Consider the following 27,425-nt stretch of genomic DNA (forward strand, 5'->3'; position numbering starts at 1 on the left):
TAATCAGAGCCATTTGGGATATTAAGATCACAGCTCAAAGCCAGACTGGGCTGGAAAGTCTCTAACCACAAAAAAAGCTGGAAGCAGACCTATAGCTTCACAAGCCTTGAGTAAAAAAGCTCAATGACTACATCCAGGCCATGTTCAAACTCTAGTACCCCCCAAAAAGTCATGATCATCATTTGACTGTTGATTGATCATCACTTGACCACTGCTTTTCGCTTCTGTGACAAAATATCTGAGTGGAAAAATGTTTTAAATAATGTAAAATTTATATTGATTCATAATACAAGTTTCAGTCCATAGTCACCTGGCTCCAGAGGCAAGACAAAACATTGCAGCAGAGAGGATGGCAGCAGAGCTGAGTATGTAGTGGCAGCTAGGAAAGCAGGATGACCAATAGGAAGGGACGTGGGACAAAGGCAGGCCCCCAGTTACTTGCTTCCACCAAGAAGGTCTCACTTGATAGTCCATTTGGCTATAAATTCACCAATAAATCAATGCATTGATGAACTTAAGAGTCTTCATGATCTCATCACCTTTGAAAAACCCATGAGCTTCTTACCAAACTTCTAACACATTTTTAGGGGACATTTTCAGGTTGAAATCAGGAAAAAATAAAGAGAGGAAAAAACTAGATAAAGGTAAGTTTCCAATACATTTCTTAAGATTCTAAATAATATGGTATTACAGAATTGCATATATATAACATAGATGTCAAACATAGAAAAATAAAATTAGCAAAATTTTTTAGAATACTACTTATAAATCAGGAGGAGGACCTAAAAATGTTCAAGTAACTCAGAAGAAGGTAGGAAAAGAAAAAGGAATGGTAAGCAAAGTAAACCATGGACAAAATAACACTGAATAATGTTGTGGTACATAAAAGCCCAAACCTATCAGGAATTACTCTATTAGACAGTCTAGACAAACACCCACAAAGTGAGTGCCAAAGTTAATTTAAGACTATGGGTGTCCATCTGAATATTTTTTTAAACTCATAACACCAATGACATTCTCCAGAGAAGTAGAATTATCAGTCTCAAAATTCATATGGAAGCTCAAAAGACCCCAAAGAGCCAATGTAATCCTGAATAGAAAGAACAATGCTGGAGGCATGGCAGTAGCCAACTTCCAATTATACCACAGAGCCACAGAATTATATTTTCAAATTTGTTTCAGTGTAATAATAGAATCAGAACAATCACTTTCATGTGCTTCTTTTCAATCATCTATTTCCCCAAAATAAAAATTCTGCAGGCCAAATTCTACACACTAAATTCTACATTCCTCAGCTAATATCAAACATTTCAGCTCCTAAATACCTTTGTATGCCCTCTGTACCCTAATACTTCCCACATGAGCCTGTTTCAATTCTGGTCACAATATGCTTTGCATTCTCACTCCCAGCATCTTCCTGGGAAGAACACCATTCACTGCTCAAGCATATGATATATCATGCTCAACTTCTCAGACTTACTGGGCAAGGTAATCCACCACTAATCCCAGCACTTGGGAGTCTAAAACAGGAGGATCAAGAGTTCAACGCTTGTCCATGCTGCCTAGAGTGAATGAGAAGGAAGAAAAGAAGGAAAGAAGGAAGGGAGGGAGGGAGGGAGGGAGGGAGGGAGGGAGGGAAGGTGCCAGTGGCTCATGCCTGAAATCCTAGCTACTCAGGAGGCTAAGATATGAGGATCATGGTTCAAAGCCAGCCTGGGCAGGAAAGTCAGTGAGACTCTTATCACTAATTAACCACCAAAAAACCAGAAGTAGCACTGTGGCTCAAGTGGTAGAGTGTTAGTCTTGAGCTGAAGAACTGAGCATTAGCATCTGGGCCCAGAGTTCAAGCCTCATGACACAAAAACAGAAAGAAAGAAAAGAAAGGAAGGAAGGAAGGAAGGAAGGAAGGAAGGAAGGAAGGAAGGAAGGAAGGAAGGGAGGAAGGGAGGAAGGGAGGAAGGGAGGGAGGGAGGGAGGGAGGGAGGGAGGGAGGGAGGGAGGGAAAGAGAGAGAATGAGAAAGAAAGAGAGAGAAAGAGAAAGGGAGAGAGAACGAGAGGGAGAGAGAGGGAGGGAAGGAAGGAAGGAAGGAAGGAAGGAAGGAAGGAAGGAAGGAAGGAAGGAAGGAAGGAAGGAAGGAAGGAAGGAAGGAAGGAAGGAAGGAAGTGAGGGAGGGAGGGAGGAAGGGAGGGAGGGAGGGAAGAAATGAAGAAAAGAAAGAAAGAAAGCTTCTGTGTTTTTTGACCCTTTGGCTTCATCCCCTCCAAGTTCTAACCATTCCAGTTGAAACTACTTTTCTGAATAACTGATTCCTGAGTTACATATTTAAGGACTGGTTGTTTAATCTAATCGACTGTGATTTAACAGTAAATACAATCTTATATCTGGGATGGGGCCTGTGTGTGTAGCAGTTACATGTACTGACTCCAGCATTTACATCCTTTCTAACAGTAGTGCCAGAACCACACAAGATCCCCAAGGGTCTAAAACAGAGGGTGAAGCTTACCTTTATAAGTGGAGTGTCTACCTTCAGTGTTCCTGCTTTGGTATTGGAATATGCCAGGAAATTAGGGTGTAAAAGTGCCCTATTTTAACAAAATAATGACATTTCATTATTATTATTTCATTCAAAATGAAATAATATCAGTAATAACAACAATTTACTTTCAACTTTACCAGTTAAAACACTCAAAAATTAAATAGATGCCTCTCCATGATTTAGCTTATTAAAAATAAGTTAGTAAAGATAATAACTTCCAGATCACAACACAGTTCTATTTGAGATCAAACATCAATAAATCTCTTGGCACACATATCTTGATATTTGCTAATGTCTAGAATCATCTGATTTTGTATATATCTGCATTAGACAATTTTTCTGAGATTATACGGTAGTAATGTCTACCTTATAATTCCCAGCACTCCAAAAGATCAGTATGTGTCCTTCACAATTTCCCTGAAGATGGTGCATTATGCTGTCCTCTCTAGACCTAGGAAAAGTCACACCCCACCTAGAACACGCTTTTCTTGGAGAGGAATATTAGCTGGTCTCAAAATGCTTTTGCTGAGAGAGTGGTAGGATGCTTTACACTCATTTCATAGGCCAAATAGATTTTACAGACAAATCTGTATTTTCTTTTTTTTCATCTTTTCTTTTTTGGTACTGAGGAATTGAACCCAGGATGTTTCACTTGCTAGGCAAGTGCTTTGCCACTAAGCTACATTCTCCAGTCCCTTACAGACATATCTGATAGAATGTGTTTGGGTCAGGCACCAGTGGCTCAGGAGGCTGAGATCTGAAGTTCAAGGTCCAAAGGAAGCTCAGGCAGAAAAGTCTTCCAGACTCCATCTCATAAAGAACCAGCAAAATGCCAGGCTGAAGGTGTGACTCAACTAGCAGAGTATTAGCTATGAGCAAGCAAGTTGAGCAAGCACAGGACCTGAGCCCAAAGTCCAATACCACAAAAAAAGGAAAGAACAAAGGAAGGAAGGTAGAAAGGAAGGAGGGAAGGAAGGAAAGGAAGGAAGGAAGGAAGGAAGGAAGGAAGGAAGGAAGGAAGGAAGGAAGGAAGGAAGGAGGGAGGGAGAGAGGGAGGGAAGGAGGGAGGGAGGGAGGAAGAAAGACAAGCAAAAAAAATGTATTTGGGAATCACGGTCTTATCACAGTGATTATTAAGTATCAAGCTACCATCATTAGACATTGCAAGGGGCTTGGAAATTACCTAGGATTCACAACATTCCTATACATGTTCAGGCCAGGCTGGGAAAAAGGCTATGACCCTGTACTTTCTCTCACTGTTCACTGTTCACTCACACCTGCTTCTCTTTGACGGAAAGCACTGCAGTGAGTAACACGCCTGACAAGCTATCAGCTTCATAGGCACCAGGAAGTCAGAACTAAGGACAGCACCAGCTTTCTTTCTGCTGTGGTTAGCGGGTAAGTACATGGAGCACATAGCACATGCCCATCTCTATGTAGATAAGAGTGGCTACATATGCACATCAATATGAATCAGGCTTGTAATGGTATTATGTAAGTGCTATATAACAATCACAAAACTAGTAGCACACATAATAAAATAGTAAATGTCTACTGATCATTCAGGGTTGGGACATGAAGGTTCCGGAGTTCTGCTAACTTGGCCAGGTTTGGTCTAGGGTTCACTGGTGTTAGCTGATCCAGGTTGACAAGTTAGGGTACTTAAGCTCTGTCCGGCACACCTTTGTCCTCCAGAAACAGCTCAACTAAAATTGTCAGAAGGGTGGTGAACAAAGAAGGTGGCAGGGACAAAGTCACAATGCTTATCAAGCCTCTACTTAAGTCAGCTAAGAAATTAACACTGACACAAATGACTCTTTACGAGATGCAGGAGAAAACAAAAATACAAAGCCTCTTGGGTAAGAAAAAGGAAATATTTGGATATGTATGACCCTCTAGACAAACATAAATTATATCTTTCATTTCTCAAAATCAAAGCCAGTTCAAAGTTGTGAATTCACACCAAACTGCGTGGTCCTGAGCTGTACAAGGAATGATGTAAAGCAAATTTTGCTTGTGCTGGAGCTCAAGCCATATTAAGACTATTCCCAAGGCCTAGCTGCTTTTTGTTTCTAGCTGAGAAATTTCTCAGGCCTATCCTCCATTTGAATTTTGCTTTAATATGTGTATAATATTAAATAAGATACTTAACATCATAAAAAGCAATGATTAATGTATATGGAAAGCTTGAACACAAATATCTAACACATGGTGGCTGCACTAGTGGTTACGTTTCAAGGTGTTTTATGGAGTTATTTTCATTTGTTTGACAGACAACAATATTTACATCATTACATTAGAATTTGGCTAGATATGAAATCTGACACCTTGCAGTGAAGGTTTGAATTTCAAGATGAATATGAATACCAAAGAAAATATAATTTAGAGTAGTTATGCTTTCAGTTTCACTCAGTGCAGGGTAGTAATTGTAAAACAAATGGAGAAAAGAATGGCCACTTACTGGTTTTCAAGAAGTAACGTGTATGTTTTCCCCTCAAAGCTGAGCAAATAAGAGATCTGCAACACAGATTGGAAGAGAAAGGAATTTCTGTAGACATTCCTAGATAGTGTTAGACATTTCAGTTACTAATCAGGCACCAATAGCTCACACTGTAATCTTAGCTACGGACACTTGGAAGATGGAAGTTCAAAGTTAGCTCAGAGTTAGAAAAGCTCATGAGACTCCAGCTCAAATTAACCAGCAAAAACCTGGGATGAAATTGCATTTCAGAGTTGGAGCACACTAGCCATGAGCAAGCAAGCCAGGTAATAATGTGAGGCCCTGAATTCAAACATGAGTATCCACAAAAAAAAATTTCAGTTCCTTAAAACTCCACCACAGGAGAAATAAAAAATAAGTAAAACTCTACAATGTTTTGACATTTATGACCCTGTATATAAGCACAAATTATATCCTTCATGTCTCAAAATCGAAATGATTGACAGTTAACTTTAAGTAAATCAAGGAGTCTAAATCGATATCAAAATGAACAGCATTAGTCAATACCATTTATTTTGTTTTATTTTAAAATGCCATATAATCATTAAATAAATTTGAATTTTGTTATCTTACTTTTCAGCTTCCAACACAAACTGGCCATCAGTCAACAGCTTTCCTGTTAGGATGAAAGGATCTATTCCCCCCAACACCACCATGTTATTACAGGCAACCCTCATCTACTATTCACCCTGAGCACTGCCCCAGCTAAAGAAGGTCACTGCAGAGCAAACCACAAATGCCTACAACAGATATCACTCAATTAGAAACCCTTCAATTAGTGGATCTTCACTGTCACATGAAATGTGTTAAATAGTCATATCTTCACACATAATTTAATCCTAATATTTATAATGAAGGCCCATTTTACTTCAAGAAAAGCTCTATAGCAATGTTTAATTTTGTTGAGATATCACACAAGTATTACATATATACTTTCATTATACATATTACACATATTATATATTGTATATTGTATGCTTATTATGTTTATTATATATTACATATTACACATATTATATGTATTTTAATGTATTTATTGTTATTGTACAGGTGATATACAATGGGGTTATAGTTACATGAGTCAGATGAAGAATATTTCTTTTTGAACAATATCACCCTTTCCTTCACTCTTTCCCAGTGTTTATCTTCTCTCCCCAACCACAAGTTGTATAGTTCCTTTTCAACAGTGTCTAGTGAGTATTACTGATGCATTTGTTTACCCTGTATCACACCATTTCTGTGCCCCCCCTTTACCCTTCCAGAGACAAATAAACAAAAGGAAAAGGAAACAAAAACAGCAACAAAAGAAAAAAATCCTCTTGTTTCCATTTCTTGGAGTTCATTTCAATAAATATTATTTTATTTATTTTTACTTTTATTTTTATTTTTGCAACTGGGGCTTGAACTCAGGGCCTGGGCACTGTCTCTGAGACTCTTTGTGTTCAAGGCTAGTGCTTTACCACTTGAGCCACAGTGCAACTTCTGGCTTCTTCTGAGTAGTTTAATGGAGATAAGAATCTCGAGTAGCAGGGTGCCAGTGGCTCAAGCCTGTAATCCTATCTACTCAGGAGGCTGAGAGTTGAGGATTGTGGTTCAAAACCAGCCTAGGCAGGAAAGTCCGTGAGACTCTTATATCCAGTAAACCACCAGAAAACCAGAAGTGGTGCTGTGTCTCAAGTGGTAGAGAGCTAGCCTTGAGCTGAAGAGCTGAGGGACAGCGCCCAGGACCAGAGTTCAAGCCCCATGACTGACAAAAAAAAAAAAATCTCATGAACTTTCCTGTCCAGGCTGGCCTTCAAACCACAATCCTCAGATCTCAGCCTCCTGAGTAGCTAAGATTACAGGCATGAGCCACTGGTGCCAGATGATAAATATTATTTTATATGATCAAATACACAGAGCTATTGCACCTTTGTGATCCTCTCCTAAGAATATCCTCCTTTGGTCTCACTTTGTGTGAATGCTTAGAGACCTGCATGTTCCAGTGTATTTTTTCTTTTACCATCCAGTGTGTTTACTTGTAGATTTATAGGCATATTCTAGTTACCTCACAGGAGGGAAACTATGCAACCTGTTTCTTTGGGTCTGCCTTACTTTGCTTAATTTAAAATTTCCATTTCTTTACAAATGATACAATATCATTCTCTCTGATGAAAAAGTATAATTTCATTGTGTGTATATACCACATTTTCTTGATCCATTTGTCCACTGAGGGGCTCTGGATTGATTCCACATAATGCTGCAAATCAACATAATTGTGCTGGTAGCTGGTTTGTGATCAATTGGATAGATGCTAGATGCCCAGAAGTGGGATTGCTAGGTCATAGGGAAGCTCTATGTTTAGTCTTTTTTTTTCGGTCGGTCATGGGGCCTGAACTTTGGGCCTGGGCACTGTACCTCAGCAATTCACTCTGACTCTGCCACTTGAGCCATAGAACCTTTTCTGGCTTTTTCTGCTATTGTGGTGCTGAAGAATCAAACCCAGGGCTGTCATGAATAACACTGTAATGGACACAGGAGAGATCTTTATGAAGGAATAGATTCATTGAAATCAAATTTGAAATCACATGATATATTGTCTCAGGCCTACTCTAGCTATTTGAGGTCTTTTGAATTTTGATGGCACAGTACTGAATCTGTAGATTGTCTGTGTTATTATGGTCACTTTAACAGTATTCTTCTTTTACTCCATGAATAAGCATTTTATACTTCAGACTGACAAAAATCTCCCCTTATATTCCTACTTCATATTATATTCCTACTTTTTGGATTATATTCTTACTTTAAACTTTTGGTGCCATTGTAAAAGACAATGGTTTTCTTAATTTCTTTTGCATACAATGCATTTTAATTCATACCAAAAAAACTTACTTGTGCTCGTGTGTGTGTGTATGTGTGTATGTGTGTGTGTGTGTGTGTGTGTGTGTGGTTTTTTTGAAACAAAGTCTCACTTTGTAACCTAAGCAGGCCTTGAATTCACTTTATACTCAAAGCTGGTCTCACATTCATAATCCCATCTCTTCCTCCTAAATGATGAGATTGTAAATGTACTTCATTATCCCCAGCCTCTCAACTCTTTTGCTTTGATTTTGCATACTGCAACCTTATTGATCTTGTTTGTCCATTTCTAACAGTATCTTTCCCATGAACTCTTTGAAATTTGCTACATAGAAGATCCTGTCATCTAAAACAGAGGCAAGCTCTTAATTTCCAATTTGAAGATCTTTTTATTTTTCTTGCCTTAATGGTTCTGCTTTTCCTGAATTTAGAAGAAAAAGTTTCCTCTTTCAACATTAAGTATGATGCCACATAGCCCTGATTGAGGTGTATTTGTTCTATCTATAATGTGATGGGGAATTGTATCATGAAAAAATAATGGACATTTTCCATGAAGGTGATTATTTTTCTCCTTCATTTTGTTCATATGATATGCATTTATTGATTTGTAGATGCTGAACCACACAGGCAACTGAGGATAAATCCCACTTAATTTTTATGTATACTTGTTTTGTTGTGTTGTTGAAGAAGGTAGTTAGTACAAAGATCTTCATTTTTGTGCAGATCCTGGAGCTTGAACTCAGGGCCTGAGCACTGTCTCTGAGCATTTTTCTCAAGGCTAGAGCTCTATCACTTGAGCCACACCTACACTTTCAGATTTTTGCTGCCTGATTGGATGTAAGACTCTCACAAACTATCCTGCCCAGGCTGGCTTGAGACTACAGTCCTCAGATCTCATCTTCCTAAGTAGCTGGCACCTGGCTCATAGAAAGATTTTTGTGTCATTGACCATAATTTTACCTTGTAGTATCCTGCTGTGGCTTTGGTGTTCAGTAATACTGACCTCATTAAGTCTGGAATTATTTCCTCCTCTTCAGTTTTCTGGAAGACTCTGAGAAGAACTGGTAATGATTCTTTAAATGTAGAGTAGAATTCAGCAGTGAAGCCCTCTAATCCGATGCTTTCTCCAGACAGAGATTTTAATTGATTCAAGTTCTTTACTATTTGTATTGGTCTGTTCATATATGTTTCTAGGATAGTATTCATTTCTTCCAAGTTTCATTTTGTTGATGTATATCTATTCATAGTAGTCTTTTACTTGATAGTGTCAATATAACATTACCTCTTTGAAATACATATTTAATGGAATCTTCTCTTTTCCTAGTCTTTTCCTAAAGACAAATATTTTCAGAACATAACTCTATATTGTGTTGGCATATTTTATGGTCTTATTTCTTCTATTTTATTTCTTCTCTGACTTTAGGTTCTTCTTTCTCTTTTAAAGGTAAAAGTAGAATGTTTATTTGAGGCCTTTTTTATTCACATAAGCATTTATCATTATATATTTCCCTCTTGCAGCTTCATTAACTAAGTTTGGGTATGATAGGTTTCTATTTTTATTTACCTCCGTCTATTTTTTTACCCTTCAGTTGTCTTGTTGATCTATTAGTTATTGAGAAAGATGTTTTGTTTCCACACAGTTAAGAAATTTCCTCCTATTACTTTTCATTTCATCCAATTGTGGTTGAAGAGTTATAAATTTTTTTAATTGGAGATTAAGCATCTCACAGACTTTCCTTTCCTGCCTGGGATGGCCTCAAACCTCAGTCAGCCTCCTCAGTAGCTTGGATTACAGGTGTGAGCCATTTGTGCCTGGCTAGAGGTTACAAACTTTTTTAATTTTTTTGCGCTGGCCCTGGAGCTTGAATTCAGGACACAGGCATTGTTCCTGAGCTTATTGGTTCAAGGCTACCATTTCTCTTATTTTTTTCATGTTTTATTTTATTTTATTTTAATTGTGAAAATACTGTACAGAGGGGTTACAATTACATGGGCAAGATAATGAGTACATTTCTTATCAAGCATTGTAGCCTCCTCCTTTGTTTCCCCTTCCCATCCCTTCCTATCCTCCCCCCCCCCCACCTCCACCAAATTGTAAAGTTTGTTTCGACATAATGACTTGTACATCTCATTGTTGCAATGGGTCCACCTGTATCCCTATCTAAACTATTTGTTTTTTCCCTTCCCCTCCACAAATGATACCGACATCAAATACAGTGAAAGCAGGGATTATACCATGGGGGAGGGACATACAGAGCAACAAAGAAATAAGCTTATAAATGTGTTAGAAACAATCACATGAAAGAAAAAAACATTTGAATACATATCTTAGGGTTCATTTCCCTAACATCACCTTATCTGACCTTTTCTGCTTGACTCTGACATATACTAGATAATGCAAATAAAGGAAACCATGGGACCTATGTTTCTTTGGGCCTAGCTTATTTCACTTAATATATTTTTTTCCAAGTCTTTCCATTTCCTAACAAATGGGGCAATGTCATTCTTTCTGATGGAGGCATAGAATTCCATTGTGTAGATATACCACATTTTCTCGATCCATTCATCTACTGAGGGGCATCTGGGTTGGTTTCATATCTTAGCTATGGTAAATAATGCTGCAATAAACATAGTTGTGCTGGTAGCTTTAGTGTGGTCTTGTTTGTGAACATTGGGGTAAATGCCCAAAAGTGGGATTGCTGGATCTCTATGTGGAGTCTTTTGACGAACCTCCATACTACTTTCCAAAGTGGTTGAACAAGTTTACACTCCCACCAACAATGCAGTAAGGTTCCCTTCTGTCCACATCCCCTCCAGCATCTGTTGTTATTAGAGTTCTTGATTCTAACCATTCTAACTGGGGTGAGGTGGTATCTCAATGTTATTTTGATTTGCATTTCTTTTATGGCTAGAAAGGTTGAGCATTTCTTTATGTGTCTATTGGCCATCCTTTCCTCTTGAGAGAAGTTTCTCTTTAAGTCTTTAGACCACTTATTTATTGGGCAGTTGTTTCTTTGAAGATTTGTTGTTGGGGGATTTAATTTTTTGAGTTCCAGGTATTTTAGATATGAGACCCTTGTCTGCTGTATGGCTAGTGAAGATCTTCTCCTAATCCGTGGGCTTTCTATTGATCTTGCTAGCTATGTCCTTTGCCATGCAGAAGCTCTGCAATTTCATGCAATCCCATTTTTCCAACCTTTCTTTGATTTGTTGTGTTTCTGGGTCTCTATTAAGAAAATTTTTGCCGGTGCCAAGGAGACCTAGGGTTTCTCCTATTCCATCCTGTAATGTTTTCAGAGTGTCTGCTTTGACTCTGAGGTCTTTGATCCATTTGGAGTTGATTCTGGTGCAGAGTGATATATAAGGATCTAGCTTTAGTTTTCTACAAGTAGTTAACCAATTTTGCCAGCACCATTTACTGAATAGGCTGTCTTTCTTCTATACTATTTTTTTAGCTCCCTTATTAAAGATTAGATGGCTATAGGTCTGTAGGTTCATTTCTGGGTTTTCAATTCTATTCCATTGGTCCTGAGATCTGTTCTTGAGCCAGTACCAAGCTGTTTTGATTACTATGGCTTTGTAGTAGAGTTAGAAATTTGGTATTGATATTCCTCCAACACTGTTCTTTCTGTTGAGGATTGTTTTTGCTATTTGGGGTCTTTTATTGTTCCATATGAATTTTTGGATTGCCTCTTCTATTTCCTTCAAGAATGAGGTTGGAATATTGATAGGTATCAATACTGATACCTATATTGATAGCACCACATAAGCAGAAAAAGCCAGATGTGCCAGTGTGGCTCAAGTGGTAGAGTGCTAGCCTTGAATTTATACATTCAAGACTACCATTTCATCCACAGTTGCACTTCCAGCTTTTTGGCTAAAGATAAGAGTCACTTGGACTTTCCTGCCCAGGCTGCCTTTGAACCACAATCCTCAGATCTCTGTGAGGATTACAGATGTGAGCTCTGGCACATGGCTTTTAAATTTCTTAAAGCTTGTTTTTAGTCCTGGCATATGATCTATGCTACAGAATATTTTCTGCTGTTGTTAGATGGAATGTTCACATGTGACTGCTATATCTATTTGGTCTAATGTATATTTTATGTTTAATGTTTTCTTATTGACTTTCTGTCAGGATGGTTGAACCATTGTTGAAATTGAAGTATTAAAGTTTCCTACTATAGCCCGGAGTGGGTGGCTCAGGCCTGTAATCCTAGTTTCTCAGAAAGTTGAGATCTGAGAATTGCAGTTCAAAGCCAGACTGCACAAGAAAGTCCATGAGACACTTATCTCCAATTATCTAAAGACAAAGCCAGAAGTTGGGCTGGGAAGGTGGCTCAGTGGTAGAGTGCTTGCCTTGCATGCACAAGGCCCTGGGTTCAATTCCTCAGCACCACATAAGCAGAAAAAGCCAGATGTGGGGCTGTGGCTCAAGTGGTAGAGTGCTAGCCTTGAGCTGAAGAGCTGAGGGACAGTGCCCAGGCCCAGAATTCAGGCCCCAAACCAACAACAACAACAACAACACCAGAAGTAACACTTTGGCTCAAGTGGTACAGCACTGGCCTTGAGCAAAAGAAGCCCAGGAACAGCACCCAGGCCCAGAGTTCAAGCCCAGAACCAGAAAAAATGTCCGCTGCTACTATTGCTATTTCTTTTTAGATCTATTTAAATTTGCTTCATGTACTTAGGCACTCTAATATTGGATGCATTGTTGTGTCTTCTTTCTGGTTATAACACCATAATTCTTCCTATCTTTCAGTTTTCATTTGAATAGAGTATGTTTCTCATCTCTTCACTTTAATCTTTATGAGTCCTTAAAGCTAGGAAGAATCTCTTAGGCAATATTAACATTGGTTTTTGTATCCACTCAGACACAGTGTTTGATCAGAGTTTATTCATTTTACATAATTATTGGCAAGTAAGAACTATTTCCATTTTGAATTTCTTTCTGTCATGCTGTCATTCCTTATGACTTGATGATGTGATGTAGTAGTATGCTTTAATGTCTTCCCTTCATTGGTGATTATGCATGCTTGTCCCTCCAGGGCACTAAACCAGGCTGTGTGGCAACTACTGGTTGGGAAGTGGAAAGGCTGGTCACAGAAAGTGGAGAGGGAAAGGGCTTAGAGACTCCTTGAAGGTAAAAAATTCATTGTTAAGTCTCACAATAGCTATGGGGCTATTGGTTTCTGTGGATCACACCACTGGAATCTGTGGTATCCAGCTCTGTGTAGCCTTTGGCAGTGTGAATTGTAGAAAGTATGCCTATCATTAAAGCTGCTTACATTTTCACTGGTAAGGACTGCTGGGGTCCTCAAGAGATGGTCACTGAAATTGCAGTAACATCTGCCACGTATGAGCCCTTCCATTCTCCTTTGTTTCTTCCAAATATCTCTGCCATGCAGGTCATCCCAGAAAACCAAGTAGAATACAACCAAAGTCAGTCCTTTGTGCAGTACCACAAAGATTGGAGAGCTAGGCATTCATCTTGATCTCCTTTCCCTTTCACAGAATACTTGTGGGACAGAGTCATCTTTACTGGTACTGAGCAATGACAGCCAGGGATATGATATGAAAATGAAACTGCACATCCCCATTTTCTGTGCAGTGTTTCTCAGCTATTTCCTCTGCTGTGTTGATGCAACTTATTAAAAGGATTCCTAGGCTCTTTAAAGCAACTTCTGTGTAAAGGCAGTATGCTAAGTAGTTTTTGTTGCTGTGACAAAACTCCTGAGAAAAAACAATAGTAAAGGATTAGGTAGTCTGAAGTACTTGCATGTACCTAAAATCCCAGGAATCAGGATGTTAAATTAGGAGGATCGTGAGTTTGAAAACAGCCTGGGCTTCATACTGAGATCAAGACCAACCAACCTGGGCTACATAGTAAGATACTTTCTCAAACAAAACGCAATAATAAAGAACAGCTTTATCTGGTTCTGTTTTAGAGGTTTCTATCTTTAGTCACTTGGCCCCATCACTGTGGTTCCATCATGTGTGAGCAGAACATCATGATGGAGAGTTGTAGCTCAGCAAAGCCTCTCAACTACTAGCAATGGACAAGTGGAGGGAGAAGGCCAGAAAGCTAAAGACAAGTCAACCCAGTGGCCTATCATCTCTCATTAGGCTCCACCTCTTAATAGCCCATTCAGCTATGAATTCATCAAGTAGATTAAGCCATTAGAAGAAAAAAAGAAGGAAGGAAGGAAGGAAGGAAAGAAGGAAGGAAGGAAGGAAGGAAGGAAGGAAGGAAGGAAAGAAGGGAGGGAGGAAGGGAAAGAAAGAAAGAAAGAAAGAAAGAAAGAAAGAAAGAAAGAAAGAAAGAAAGAAAGAAAGAAAGAAAGAAAGAAAGAGAAAGAAAGAAGGAAGGAAGGAAAGAAAGAAAGAAAGAAAGAAAGAAAGAAAGAAAGAAAGAAAGAAAGAAAGAAAGAAGAGAGAGAGAAAGAGAGAGAGGGAAGGAAGGAAGGAAGGAAGGAAGGAAGGAAGGAAGGAAGGAAGGAAGGAAGGAAGGAAGGAAGGAAAGGGAGGAGCAATGATAAAGTTAGTGTTGTCATATTTCAATAACTATCTAGGATCCAAGTCTTTAATACTTGGGCCTTTAGGGGCAAATCCAAATCAAAGGAGAACAGGTAGCTTTCTATTATGGTTTCACAGGATATCTTAAGGTTTCTCATTCTGCCTCCAACTTTAATTCTGCTCTATCTGAAATTCATATATTGTACCAGATTTATTCTTGATATTTTTGTTTTAAAAAATCTTCCACTTTTGATCTGTTAAAGTGGAGTTTGACATAAACATTTTGATTTCCTTCCTAGTCATATAAGTTTTAAATGTCCATTGTGAAAGACAAAAGCAACTTTCAATTTCTTGGGCTTCACTAGATAGAGGTGCTCCCTCTCATCTTAAGTCTTATTTATTTCATGTTGGGTTTGTAACTGCATTCAAACACAATATATATATATATATATATATATATATATTTATATATATTTAAACATATAAGTATATATGAAATATATTTAAACATATAAATATGTGTTTTATATATATATATATATATAAACAAATCATTTAAGTGCTAATTCTTCTAGGATCCTTAAAAACTGTATAATTTGCCTTCCATGTTGTGAATTACTAAATAATGATATCAACCTATATTTGTGCAGACAGGTAACTAGGTTTCAATACTTTTTGCCTGTACCTGAGTTCTTAGAATTATGAATATATATATAGAGAGAGAGAGAGATATAATGTGTACATCAAAGATAAACACTGTATTAAATACCTTGCAAAGATATGAAGTAATTAATTTTATATTGTTGTAAACATTTTCTCAGTAAGTAATCACCATTACCATATTTAGTGTACATTTTTACATTTCAGATAGCTTTTGCCAATTAATTCTAATAAAAATCTCTGTAAAAATCTTTCTGACATGCAACCTAAACAATCACATCATATTCAAGAAATGGGTAAGCGTCATCGTGTGTGTGTGTGTGTGTGTGTGTGTGTGTGTGTGTGTGTGTGTGTGTGTGTGTGTGTGTGTGTGTGTGTGTGTGTGTGTGTGTGTGCCCAGTACTGGCTGGGGCTTGCACTAAGGGCCTAGACGCTGCCCATTAGTTTTCTTGCTCAAGACTGCTGAAGTTTTCTTGCTCTATCACTTGAACCACAGCTGCACTTCCAGTTTTTTGGTGGTTGACTAAAGGCTCATAGACTTTCCTACCAGGGCTTGCTATAAACAGTGATGCCCAGATCTCAGCCTCCTGGGTAGCTAGGATTACAAACATGAGGTACTGGCACCCAGCTTTTAAGCAATATTAATTTTCTATCTCTATTTCTGTTTCTTGATTTTATATAATTAATTATTGAATAAAATGGAAGTACCACACATCTTGGTTTACCTGAACCTAAGTTGGAATGCTTTAAATGTTCAAATTATTAATGTCTTAGTCTGTTTGTGCTATAAGAGTGACTGGAATGGGGTGATTGATAACGAATTAAAACTTATTTTTTGCCCTGCTAGAGGTTAGGTAAAGGGATGCTCACTGCTTCCATTATGGTGTCCTGTTGCTATGTCCTCAAGAAGAACGTCCTTTCATGGCAGGTCAGAAAAGCAAAGCATGAAGAAGGACCAAACACTATGTTGAAGCTTCACACAGGGAAAGGACTAAACACTGTCAAGTAAAGCTTTAAGGGGATAGTTAGTTTACAAGCTCCACTTAATATTGTTGCCTTGGGAGTTAGATTTCAACATGAATTCTGTTGTAGTTGTTGCTGTTTTTATCAGAGATAGGATCTCATTGTGTGGTCCAAACTGTCCTTGAACTCCCTATCCTACTGCCTCAGTTTCCTAATTTCTGGAATTATAGGAATGCACCACCACTCCAAACTCAGCCTAAATTTTGAAGGGGAAATAAATATTTAGACCATAACTGTAAAGTAAGTAATTTATAGTGTTTGGACTAGTTGCTATCCTTGCTTAGATTTGTTTTTATCAACTCAGTGTTATTCCTTTCTGTAACCAGGTACTACATGTACATTTATTGTGTTTATTTTGAATGTGTGAGATATTTTCTGCAATATTTTTTTCTGATTTTATTTTCTTGTTAGATTTATAGCTTTTTAAAAATTAGTTAGTGTGGTGAATTTCTATAACTGATTTTATATATAAAGTTATCCTTTCTTCCACAGTGAAAAAAGCTATTTTGTCATGTTTTCCAATTATTTCCTATTTTCAAATCTTTTACATTTTCTGATATTTCATGGTAATAATTCCAAAGTCTTCAACAGAATAACAACAAATTAAATTTCAGAAAGAAAACATAAATTATCACAAAATGGGCTTTCTGCACAGAATGAAAAGCTGATTCAACACACCCAAGAAAAACAGACAGACCCACACACACAAATATGCACATACATATATATGTGTACATATATGTGTAAAAATATCTATAAACTAATAAATGTCATTTGTTAAATCTATAGCCCATATCATACTGACATATTGAGTTTTCCCTAAGCAAAAGAAAACAGAAAAATCCATGAACAAACTAGATGAACTGATATTCAGCAGAAAATGGGAGTTCCTGGCCATTACAAAAAAAAAAAAAAAAAAGGCCAGACACAGTGATTCTTGCCTGCAATCCTAGCTTTTCAAAGAGTGGAGGGGAGACTAGACAGGATCCAAAGCCAGCCCAGGCAAAAAGTTAAGAATACAACATCTCAATCACAGACAAATATACACTCACTCAGACACAGTAGTGCATGACTATGATCACAGCTATGAAGAGGGATCATAAGTAGGATGATTAAGGTCCAAGACCAGACCCACCCAACAAAAGTAAGTATCTACCTGAAAAATGGCAAAAAGGTTGGCAGGGGGCTCAAGTGGTAGAGTTCCTGCCTGTTAAGTGCAGTCCATTGACAGAGAGACAAAAAGAGAGGGGAGGAGTTGGGGAGATAAAGAAAAGTAAAGCAAGAGAGGGAGAGAGAGAAGGGAGGGAGGGAAAAAAGAAAGAAGCATGGATGGAAGGAAGGAAGGAGGAAAATTGGTAAAAAGAAAGAAAGAAAGAAAGAAAGAAAGAAAGAAAGAAAGAAAGAAAGAAAGAAAGAAAGAAAGAAAGAAAGAAAGAAAGAAAGAAAGAAAGAAATGGCTTTTATTTGTGAATAAAAAAAAATAACACAGTTTAAGGAAATAATTTAGACGAATGAACAAACATTACTACTGGGCCTTGGTAGAATACTACCTTGAGCACAAAAGCTTAGGGACAGTGTCCAGGTCCTAAGTTCTAGCCATGGGACCAACACACACACACACACACACACACACACACACACACACACACACACACAATTACATATTATATTACATTGTAGAGAGGGGAGAGAGAGAATGCACATATTTTCTTAAAAATAAAGACTGCAATAAGCTGTTCATATTATCTTGTATCACAAGAATTTGGAGCGTTTTTTCTGAGTCTGTGATTTGAAATAGTTACCTGATTTGCACAAATTCCTTGGAAAACCAAAGAAGAAAATCAAATACTTGATCTCATTCAGATCAAAATACTTTATAGCCTGTTATGTTGAGACACAAACAAAATTTCACAAAGATCTACGTATGAATTGATTTCGGCCAGTAACCATGTAAAAATAATACATTTCCCCCTCCTGTAAAGAATAAAAACAACTAGTTAGCTTCTTAATTACATGCATTTCTGAAAGGTGGCCATCGCTGGTGTGGGTCTCAAGCTTCTGTGGCACTATGATTTCAAGTGGTGTTTCAGAGTCTGCAGCAAGGAAAACACATGTCAGCGGCCCCAGCAGACAGCTGCATCTTCTAGTCCTCTCTTGTCTCCTCCCAGTCACACACACACACACACACACACACACGCAAGCTGCACGTGCTGCACGCATGTACGCTCACCTGCACACACGTGCATGAACACATGCACATACATGAACACATACAAGTGCACACATGCACATGGGCACACACCTGCACACACACTCACTGTGATCTCAGAAGGAGTTTCCTGCAAGACTGAGAAAGCCGCCCTACCACTGTCCAGTCGTGGACCCCCTTCCCACCGCCCAGGGCCCGCTGGGAGCAGAGCGGCCCTCCGGCCCCCAGGCACGGGGACGCTGAAGAGGTCCCCAGCCTGGCCTGAGCCAGGCCTCACCCTCGGACCTAGGAACAGAAAGAGGGTCCTGCCGGTCCCTAGAGCACTTCACTTACTCTGGCCAGCAGAGGTCAGCCGGCCCAGGCCTGAGAGGACCAGCAGGAGGGACAGCATTGTGTGGCCAGCTGCCTGGGCACCGCGATGGCCGTTGGGGGGTCACGAGGAAGCTCGCGGGGGGCCACTGATTCTGGGGCTCCTGTGGTGCCAGTGAAGCCTGGATGAAAGAGCCAGGGTAATTACTGCCACAGCTCTGCCTGAGCGGCCCCCAGCTCTGCCCAGGAGACCTCGAACCCCGCCCAGACCGCCTCCGACCCCGCCCAGGCCGCCCCAGGCCCCGCCCAGGCCGCCTCCGACCCCGCCCAGGCCGTCCCAGGCCCCGCCCAGGCCGCCCAGGCCCCGCCCAGAATTCCTAGAAACCTTTGGGTTCCAGATGTTAGCTGGATTGCAGTCTAAGGATGCTTCTGCTTCTAGGAATGGCTTTATTTTTCAAAATCTGTCGTTTTAAGCCTGTTTATTGTAGATAATGGCTATAAAATGAATTTTCTAGGCCATTTGTGATAAAGTTCTGAGCAATACTAATATTTCACGTGATCATGTTTTAAATTACTGAAGGACAACATAAGAAGACACTCTGAGACACAGACCAAGGCTCAGTTATATACCTAGTTACTACAGAGGCTTAGATCCTCAAATTCCACTTTTTGATCTTCATTTAACTACTAAAGAGTCAGAAGAGGAGGTGTGGTTCAAGTGAAGGAGCACCACCCTTGAGTGAAAAGGCCAAGGGAGAGCACAATGCCCTGAGTTCAAGCCACAGTATTGGCACACACACACACACACACACACACACACACACACACACACACACACACACACAAACTACAGCTTGATTAGCAGTAGCTAATTGCCCATATTAACCACATTTCTATTTTTCTACTTTGTCTCAGACGGAAATACACAACTGTTAACAAAATTTAATTCCTTCAAAGAAAATTCTGTTTCTTAGAAATAAAAAGAAGCTAACTACAAAAAGTATTTGTGTGCTTATTTATAATTCAAGTGTCAAGTAGACAAAAATTACAACTGTAAATGACTTAAAACAAAACCCATTTTTTTCAGTTATGTCCATTTTTGTTTCTTATGAAACCCTATGACTTTCAGAAATTAACTGAAAAGCTAGACACAAAGTTTTCCTCACTAATATAAAGTTCATATATGGAAAGTTAAATAAAACAGAGGTGAATTTCTATTTGTTTCTTAACATTCAGGTTTGTGATTTATCTATTTTCCATTTTTTCACTATCCTTTATGACACAGAAAATTTGTATGAAACACAGTTTAAAATCATAACCATTTTAGGGCCACAGACCCACGGAATTTCTCACAGAGTCTCATTGCTGTGTGACTGCCACCACCCTCCATCACCAAAAGCCTTAACATCTTGCAAAATTGAAACTCTATGCCTATTCATGTCTGCTTATATCTTTACCTTCTCTGCCTGGCAATCTCTATTTGTCTATCTCTAAGAATTTGATTACAGTTTGCAGCTCACATAAGCTGATTTCATTGAGCATATAGTCCTTAAGCTTCATTATGCACTCTACTACCACCAGGATTTATCATTAGGGGCCTGATGTAGCTGCCATAATCCATATCCTCCAGCTTCACTGCTTCTGTCTGCATAACTAATGAGCTTGAGGGTACACCTCCCTGTGCCATTGTGGAGCTTGAGGGTATGCCTCCCACCTAATAACTGCTGCCATCAGTGCTGACCCTATAATGCCTGAAAACATAACCCATAGGCTATGACATCCTAGCAGGGACTAGGTTCCTATCAGGGACTAGGTATCTTCCCTGAAGTCCACAACTCTAGCTCTAGCAACCAATTTCTTGAAGGCCTCACTGCCAATGGAACATTCCCTGCAGATCCCTATACCACATGACTGGTGTTATTTTTGTTACATTTCTTTTTTTGGGGGGGGGTCTAGTCATGGGGCCTGAACTCTGGACCTGGGCGCTGCCCCTCAGCTCTTCAGCTCAAGGCTAGCGCTCTACCACTTGAGCCACAGCGTGACTTCCGGCTTTTTTCTTTTTGCTTATGTGGTGCTGAGGAATCGAACCCAGGGCCTCATGCATGCAAGGCAAGCGCTCTACCACTGAGCCACCTTCCCAGGCCCGACTGGTGTTATTTTTACCATTGCTAAAGACCTTGCTTACAGTGAAGCTTTCCCAAGAAGAGGAGGAGGAAATATCTACATCCTCCAGTGTAGCACTCTATGCTGAGATGGCCACACATCCCCACTGCTAGGTGCCCCACATCTAACCCTGTGGAGGGATGGACTCTCAGCCCATTGCCACATGTGCCATGCAGAAAGACATTAAATTCACTTGAGTAGTGTTACACTATATATTGTACAAATGAAATCAAAGCAAATGTGGCTCACTAAGCAGACAGTAGAACACATTTTCAAGAGAAAATATATTGTGAAGGACATACTACAGACTTAGTAGAGACAAGTGACTGTCAGATGTGCAGTTATCAGTGCAGGGACAAAAGGAGAAAAAGGAAGGCAACAAGACATCTCAAGCAGATTCTATAACTCTCCAGTAACAGACTCTCAAAAACACAAAATGGATGAAATGCTTGGCAACAAATGAATGATTTTTTAAAGCTCCTAACACTTATAATAACCTTGGCAAAGTAGCAGGATATAAAATCAGCCTACAAAAATTAGCAGATTTTTCTTCAATGAGAAAGTAGGGAAATTGGAACATGAACTTCATTTTCAGTTGTTTATTTTTTAAAAAATTTTTTTAATTTAATTTTATTTTATTTTATTTGAGAACATACTGTACAGAGGGGTTACAATTACATGGGCAGGATAATGCATACATTTCTTACCAAGCATTGCAGCCTCCTCCTTTGTTTACCCTTCACCTCCCTTCCCAGCTTCCCCCCTCCCCCCCACCCAATCATACCCCCCTCCCCCCCCCCACACCGACATTGTAAAGCTGGTTTTGACATGACATTTTGTACTTCTCATTGTTGCAACAGGTCCACCTGAATCCTTAAACGACTTGTTTGTCCCCATCTCCTCCACATGTTATACTGACATCAAATATAGTGAAAGCGGGGGTTACACTGTGGGGGAGGGACATACAAAGCAACAAAGAAATAATCTTATAAATGCCTTAAAACTGCACCCAAACTGAGAATCCAAGAACCTTATGAAGAACCCAGTTTTCACAGCCCCCAAGAAGGTGGATAACATGGCAGGAACTCCCAAATATCTCTCAGTCCTATCTCTTAACGTTAACGGACTGAACTCTCCAATTAAGCGACATAGACTGTCTAGTTGGATTAAAAAACAAGACCCTTCTATCTGCTGCCTGCAGGAGTCACATCTTGCCCGTAAAAACAAACACATTTTCAATGTTAAAGGCTGGAACAAAATCTACCAAGCAAATGGCCCTCATAACAGGCGGGAGTTGCAATCCTAATATCAGATAAAATAGACTTCAAATTAAAATTCGTGAGAAGAGATAAAGAAGGTCGCTACATACTAATTTTTAAAATTTTTATAAAAATACCCTAGGAGTCAACCTAATCAAGGAAGTGAAGGACTTCTACAACTAAAACTATAAAACCTTGAAGAAAGAAATTGAAGAGGACGTTAAGAAGTAGAAAGACCTCTCATGTTCCCAGATTGCCAGAATTAATGTCATGTGACAGGCAATACTGCCAAAGGCAATTTACAAATTTAATGCAGTACCATCAAAGTACCAGTGTCATTCTTCATGGGATAAAAAATTCATTTGTAACCACAAAAGACTCTTTATTACAAAAGCAGTTGGGGAAGGGGAGGGGGGATCATGCTGGAGGTATAACAATTCCAGACTTCAAACTTTACTATAGTAACAAAACTAAAATAGGCCTGAAGACCAATGTAACAGAATAGAAGACCCAGAAAAAAACATACATATCTACAGCCACCTAATATTTAACAAAGGGCACCAAAACATGTGATGGGAAAAAGACAACCCTCTCTTTTGTTTTACTACACTGCATTAATGATGAGTGCAGTTAGCTATGAACTATGGGAAATGCAAAGGGAACCTAAAATGCAGGCTAAAATTACAGGATCTCTAACAGAAAGTAAGCATCATAATTAAGCTTTCCAACTTACAGTGAGAAGCCTATGTGGCCACCAGGATAATAAAAGGTTACAAGATGAATTTTTTTTGAGTCCACTACCCACCTAAGGATCAATAGTCTTCATTTCAGCCTACGGGTGGGTCAAGAAATAGTTTCACTTTGTTGCCTTCTAGGAATTCAGAAATTTCATGAACAACTCTTGATATAACAGGTCCCTACCTAACCAGTCCTGAGACAATTGACTGTAACATTACTCATGTTATCTCCGAACCTCCCTGTGGCTTGCAATAGTATGAACTTGTATACCTTCCTATCTCCTGCTCACAATTCTATTTAACCTAATTCCAATGTCTATGGACTCAAAGATGGCTGATGATGAAATGAAGTGCCCTCTTCGTATGGCATGTCTGGGTCATGTAACCTCTTTCTCTACAATATTTCCTTCCTAATAAACTTTCCCATAACTTTTTCTATGTTCATATGTTGCCTAGTTCTTTTCATACCAGATGCAAGAATCCCAGTTGATTAGCTGTGCTAAATTTTCAGTAGCATTACTAAATATTAATTGGACAATGCAGTTTTATTGTAATAATTTCATAATCTGCATATGGGTCCCATTTATCCTCTCTATTACTCTTCTTATCTTCCTCCCATTTTTTTCCTTTTACAAAATTTAATCAGGTTCATTGCAATAGTTTCATACATATATGCCATGTGTTTCAATTATATTCACCCCATCAGGCTCTTTTTATACTTTTTATGGCTCATTGTTTTTTTTTCATGTCCTTTTTTAAAAAGTTTCAGATTTGCATATGAAAGAAATTATGTCATATTTAACATGATACTATCCAGTTCCATTGGTTTTCCTGTAAATGACAAATTTCATTCTTCATTATAGCTGAATAATACTTCACCATGTATATGCCACATATTCTTCATTTATTCATTTGATAATGAAGGCACAGTTTGACTATTGTGAATATTGCTACTATGCAGGTTTCTCTATTGTGTTCTGACTCACATGCTTTTGGTCTAGCAGGATCATATGATAGTTCTACTTTTAGATGTTTGAACAGTCTTTCTATACTGATTTCAATAGGGGCTGAACTAATTTACATTCCCACCATCAATGTGTAGAGTTCCTTTTTCCTACATCCTCCCCAGCACTTGCGTGGGGCTGTCTCTTCGGTGACTGCCATTCTGATTGGGATGTGAAGGACCAAAATATAGATTTAATGTGCATCATTTTTATGTCTATGATATTGAATGTTTCTCATGTTATTGGCTATCTGAGCTTCTTTGTTTCAATTTGAACATTTTAGAATTGGTTTCATTAAGACAGTTTCATACACATATCGAATATACTTTGCTAATAGTTACCTTCCATTACTCTAGTTTATGGCTCCTCTCACTGGTCCACCTCATCTTCACAAATAGTTTCTCTTCTTTCATGTCATATTTTGTAAGGTTTTGAGTCTTCATATGAGAGAAAATATATTAAATATAGCTTTCTGATGATTTCATTTAACTTGATGATCTCCAATTTCATCCATTTCTTTTTTTTTTTTTAAATCAGTTGTGGGGCCTGAACTCTGGGCCTGGGAACTCTCTCTCAGCACTTCAGCTCAAGATTAGCGCTCTACCACATGAGCCACAGCACCATTTTCAGTTTTTTCTGCTTAGGTAGTGCTGAGGAATCAAACCCAGGGCCTCATGCATGCAAGGCAGCACTCTACCACTGAGCCACCTTCCCAGCCCCATTATTTTTTATTCTTATATCTAGAACTGGGGCCTGAAATCATAGTCTGGGCACTGTCTCTTAGCTTTTTCTGTTAGCTTTTTCACTAAAGGCTGGTGCCCTACCACTTGAACCACAGCTTCTCTTTTGTTTTTGTTTTTGTCAGTGTGGGGCTTGAACTCAGGGACTGGGCACTGTCCTTGAGCCTCTTTATACTTAAGGCTAGTGCTCTACCACTTGAGCTACCATGCCACTTCTGGATTTTTTCTGTTTATGTTGTACCAAGGAATTGAGCCCAGGGCTTTATGCATGCTAGGCAAACACTCTACCACTAAGCCACCTTCTCAGCCCAGTTCCACCCATTTTCCTGCATAATTATTATATTCTTTATAGCATAAATCTGTTATTCCTTATGGTGGAATAAAAATCCATTGTGTTTTATTATATACCATATTTTCTTTATCCACTTATCTGTGTTGGGCACCTAGGTTGGTGAATAGCACCTGGCTATGGTAAATAATACTTTAGTAAACATTGGTGTGAAGGTCTCTCTATTGTGTAGCATTCCCTTGGGTCCCTGTCCAGGAATGATATAGCTTAATATGGTAAGTTTAATTTTAGTTTTTCTGGAAAAATGTCCACACTGATTTCCATAATGGCTGCATTAATTTACATCTCAATTAACAAAGTATAGGTATTAATTTACCCCAAATCCCTTTCAGTATGTTTTCTGCTGATTGCCATTCTTACTAGGATAAGATAGGATCTCAATGTTTGTTTGTCAAGTTCTGATTTGCATTTTCTTAGTGGCTAAGAATGCTGAACATTTTTATGTACCTGTTGGTCATTTGTACTTCTTTTAAAACCATTTACTCGATTCATTGTCCATCTGTTGAATTATTTGTACTTGGATGTTTAATTTTTTAATTTTTAATATTTTATATATTTTGAATATTAATCCATTATCAGATGAATAACTGGCATGTATTTTGCTCCCATTTTATAGGTTATAGTCTCTTTATAATTGTTTCCTTTGTTTTGAGGAAGCTTTTATGGATGATGCAGTCTCAGTTGTAGATTCTTGCTGTTATTATATTTCCTACACTACCAGAGTCCTATTCAAATATCAATACCAAATTTCAAACTCTACTATAAACCTATAATAATCAAAACAGCTTGGTACTGGCACAAGAACAGACCTCAGGACCAATGGAATAGAATTGAACACCCAGAAATTAACCTACAGACTTAGAGCCATCTAATCTTTGATAAGGGAGCTAAAAAAATAGAATACAAATAAGACAGCTCTTCAGTAAATGGTGCTGGCAAAATTGGTTAATCACTTGTAGAAAACTAAAGCTAGATCCTTATATATCACCCTGCACCAGAATCAACTTCAAATGGATCGAAGACCTCGGAGTCAAAGCAGACACTGAAAACATTACAGGATAGAATAAGAGAAACCTTAAGTCTCCTTGGCACAGGCCGAAATTTTCTTAATAGAGACCCAGAAACACAACAAATCAAAGAAAGGTTGGAAAAATGGGATTGCATGAAATTGCAGAGCTTTCTACATGGCAAAGGACATAGCTAGCAAGATCAATAGAAAGCCCATGGATTGGGAAAAGATCTTCACTAGCCATACAATGGACAAGGGCCTCATATCTAAAATATACCTAGAACTCAAAAAATTAAATCTCCCAACAACAAATCCTCAAACAACTGCCCAATAAATAAGTGGGCTAAAGACTTAAAGAGAAACTTCTCTGAAGAGGAAAGAAGGATGGCCAATAGACACATGAAGAAATGCTTAACCTCTCTAGCCATAAAAGGAATGCAAATCAAAACTACATTGAGATACCACCTCACCCCAATTAGAATGGTTAGAATCAAGAACTCTAATAACAACAGATGCTGAAGTGGGTGTGGACAGAAGGGAACCATACTGCATTGTTGGTGGGAGTGTAAACTTGTTCAACCACTTTGGAAAGTAGTATGCAGGTTCCTCAAAAGACTCCACATAGAGTTCCCCTATGACCCAGCAATCCCACTTTTGGACATTTACCCAAATGATCACAAACAAGACCATACTAAAGCTACCAGCACAACTATGTTTATTGCAGCATTATTTACCATAGCTAAGATATGAAACCAACCCAGATGCCCCTCAGTAGATGGATCAAGAAAATGTGGTATATATACACAATGGAATTCTATGCCTCCATCAGAAAGAATGACATTGCCCCATTGTTAGGAAATGGAAAGAGTTGGAAAAAATTATATTAAGTGAAGTAAGCCAGGCCCAAAGAAATATAGGCCCCATGGTTTCCCTTATTTGCAATAGCTAGTGTATGTCTGAGACAAACAGAAACTGTCAGACAAATTGATGTTGGGCAAAATGAACCCCAAGATAAGGATTCAAATGTTTTTTTTTTCTTGAGATTATTTCTAATGTATTTATAAGATGATTTGCTTTGTTATGTACCTCCCCCAGGGCATAAGCACTGCTTTCACTGTATTTAATGTTGATACAATTTGTGGAGGGGAAGGGAAAAAACAAACTGTTTAAATAGGGTTACAGGTGGACCCATTACAACAATGAATGTACAAGACGTTATGTCAAAAAATGAACTTTACAACTTTGGTGGGGTGGGGGTGGGGGTTGTGGCAGGGTGGTGTGGGAGTGTGGTGGTGGAGAGGGGAAGGGATGGTATGGGGAAACAAAGGAGGAGGCAACAATGCTTGATAAGAAATGAACTCACTATCTTGCCCATGTAATTGTAACCCCTCTGTATGGTATTTTCACAATAATAAAAAAATAAAAATAAACTGAAGGAAAAAAATAGTCTTATTCAAAAACTCCATGCCTATACCTGTCTTTGAGTGTTTACCATGATAATTTTAGTATTAGTTCCTACATTAAAGTTTTTTATTCATTTTGAATTAGTTTTTATACAAAGTGAAAGATAGGGA

At 38.6% G+C, this 27,425-nt stretch overlaps 1 protein-coding gene across 2 annotated transcripts in view; it reads right to left on the reverse strand.

The window, feature by feature from the left end:
- Nucleotides 1-18,843, reverse strand: part of LOC138823001 (A disintegrin and metallopeptidase domain 3-like) — a 76,143-nt gene extending 57,300 nt beyond the window's left edge. For both annotated transcript variants that reach the window (XM_070015945.1, XM_070015944.1), the window contains exons 1-4: nt 18,615-18,843; nt 18,086-18,165; nt 5,000-5,055; nt 2,506-2,584 (exon numbers count right to left, since the gene is read on the reverse strand). In XM_070015945.1, coding sequence (XP_069872046.1) covers nt 2,506-2,584; nt 5,000-5,055; nt 18,086-18,165; nt 18,615-18,672 — 273 coding nt within the window. In that variant the 5' untranslated portion in view covers nt 18,673-18,843. The remainder of the gene's footprint in view (nt 1-2,505; nt 2,585-4,999; nt 5,056-18,085; nt 18,166-18,614) is intronic.
- Between the last annotated feature and the right edge of the window lie 8,582 nt (nt 18,844-27,425).

Source organism: Dipodomys merriami, unplaced genomic scaffold, assembly GCF_024711535.1.
Source record: "Dipodomys merriami isolate MVZ:Mamm:240054 unplaced genomic scaffold, mDipMer1.0.p SCAF_12, whole genome shotgun sequence".
NCBI classification, from domain to species: domain Eukaryota; kingdom Metazoa; phylum Chordata; class Mammalia; order Rodentia; family Heteromyidae; genus Dipodomys; species Dipodomys merriami.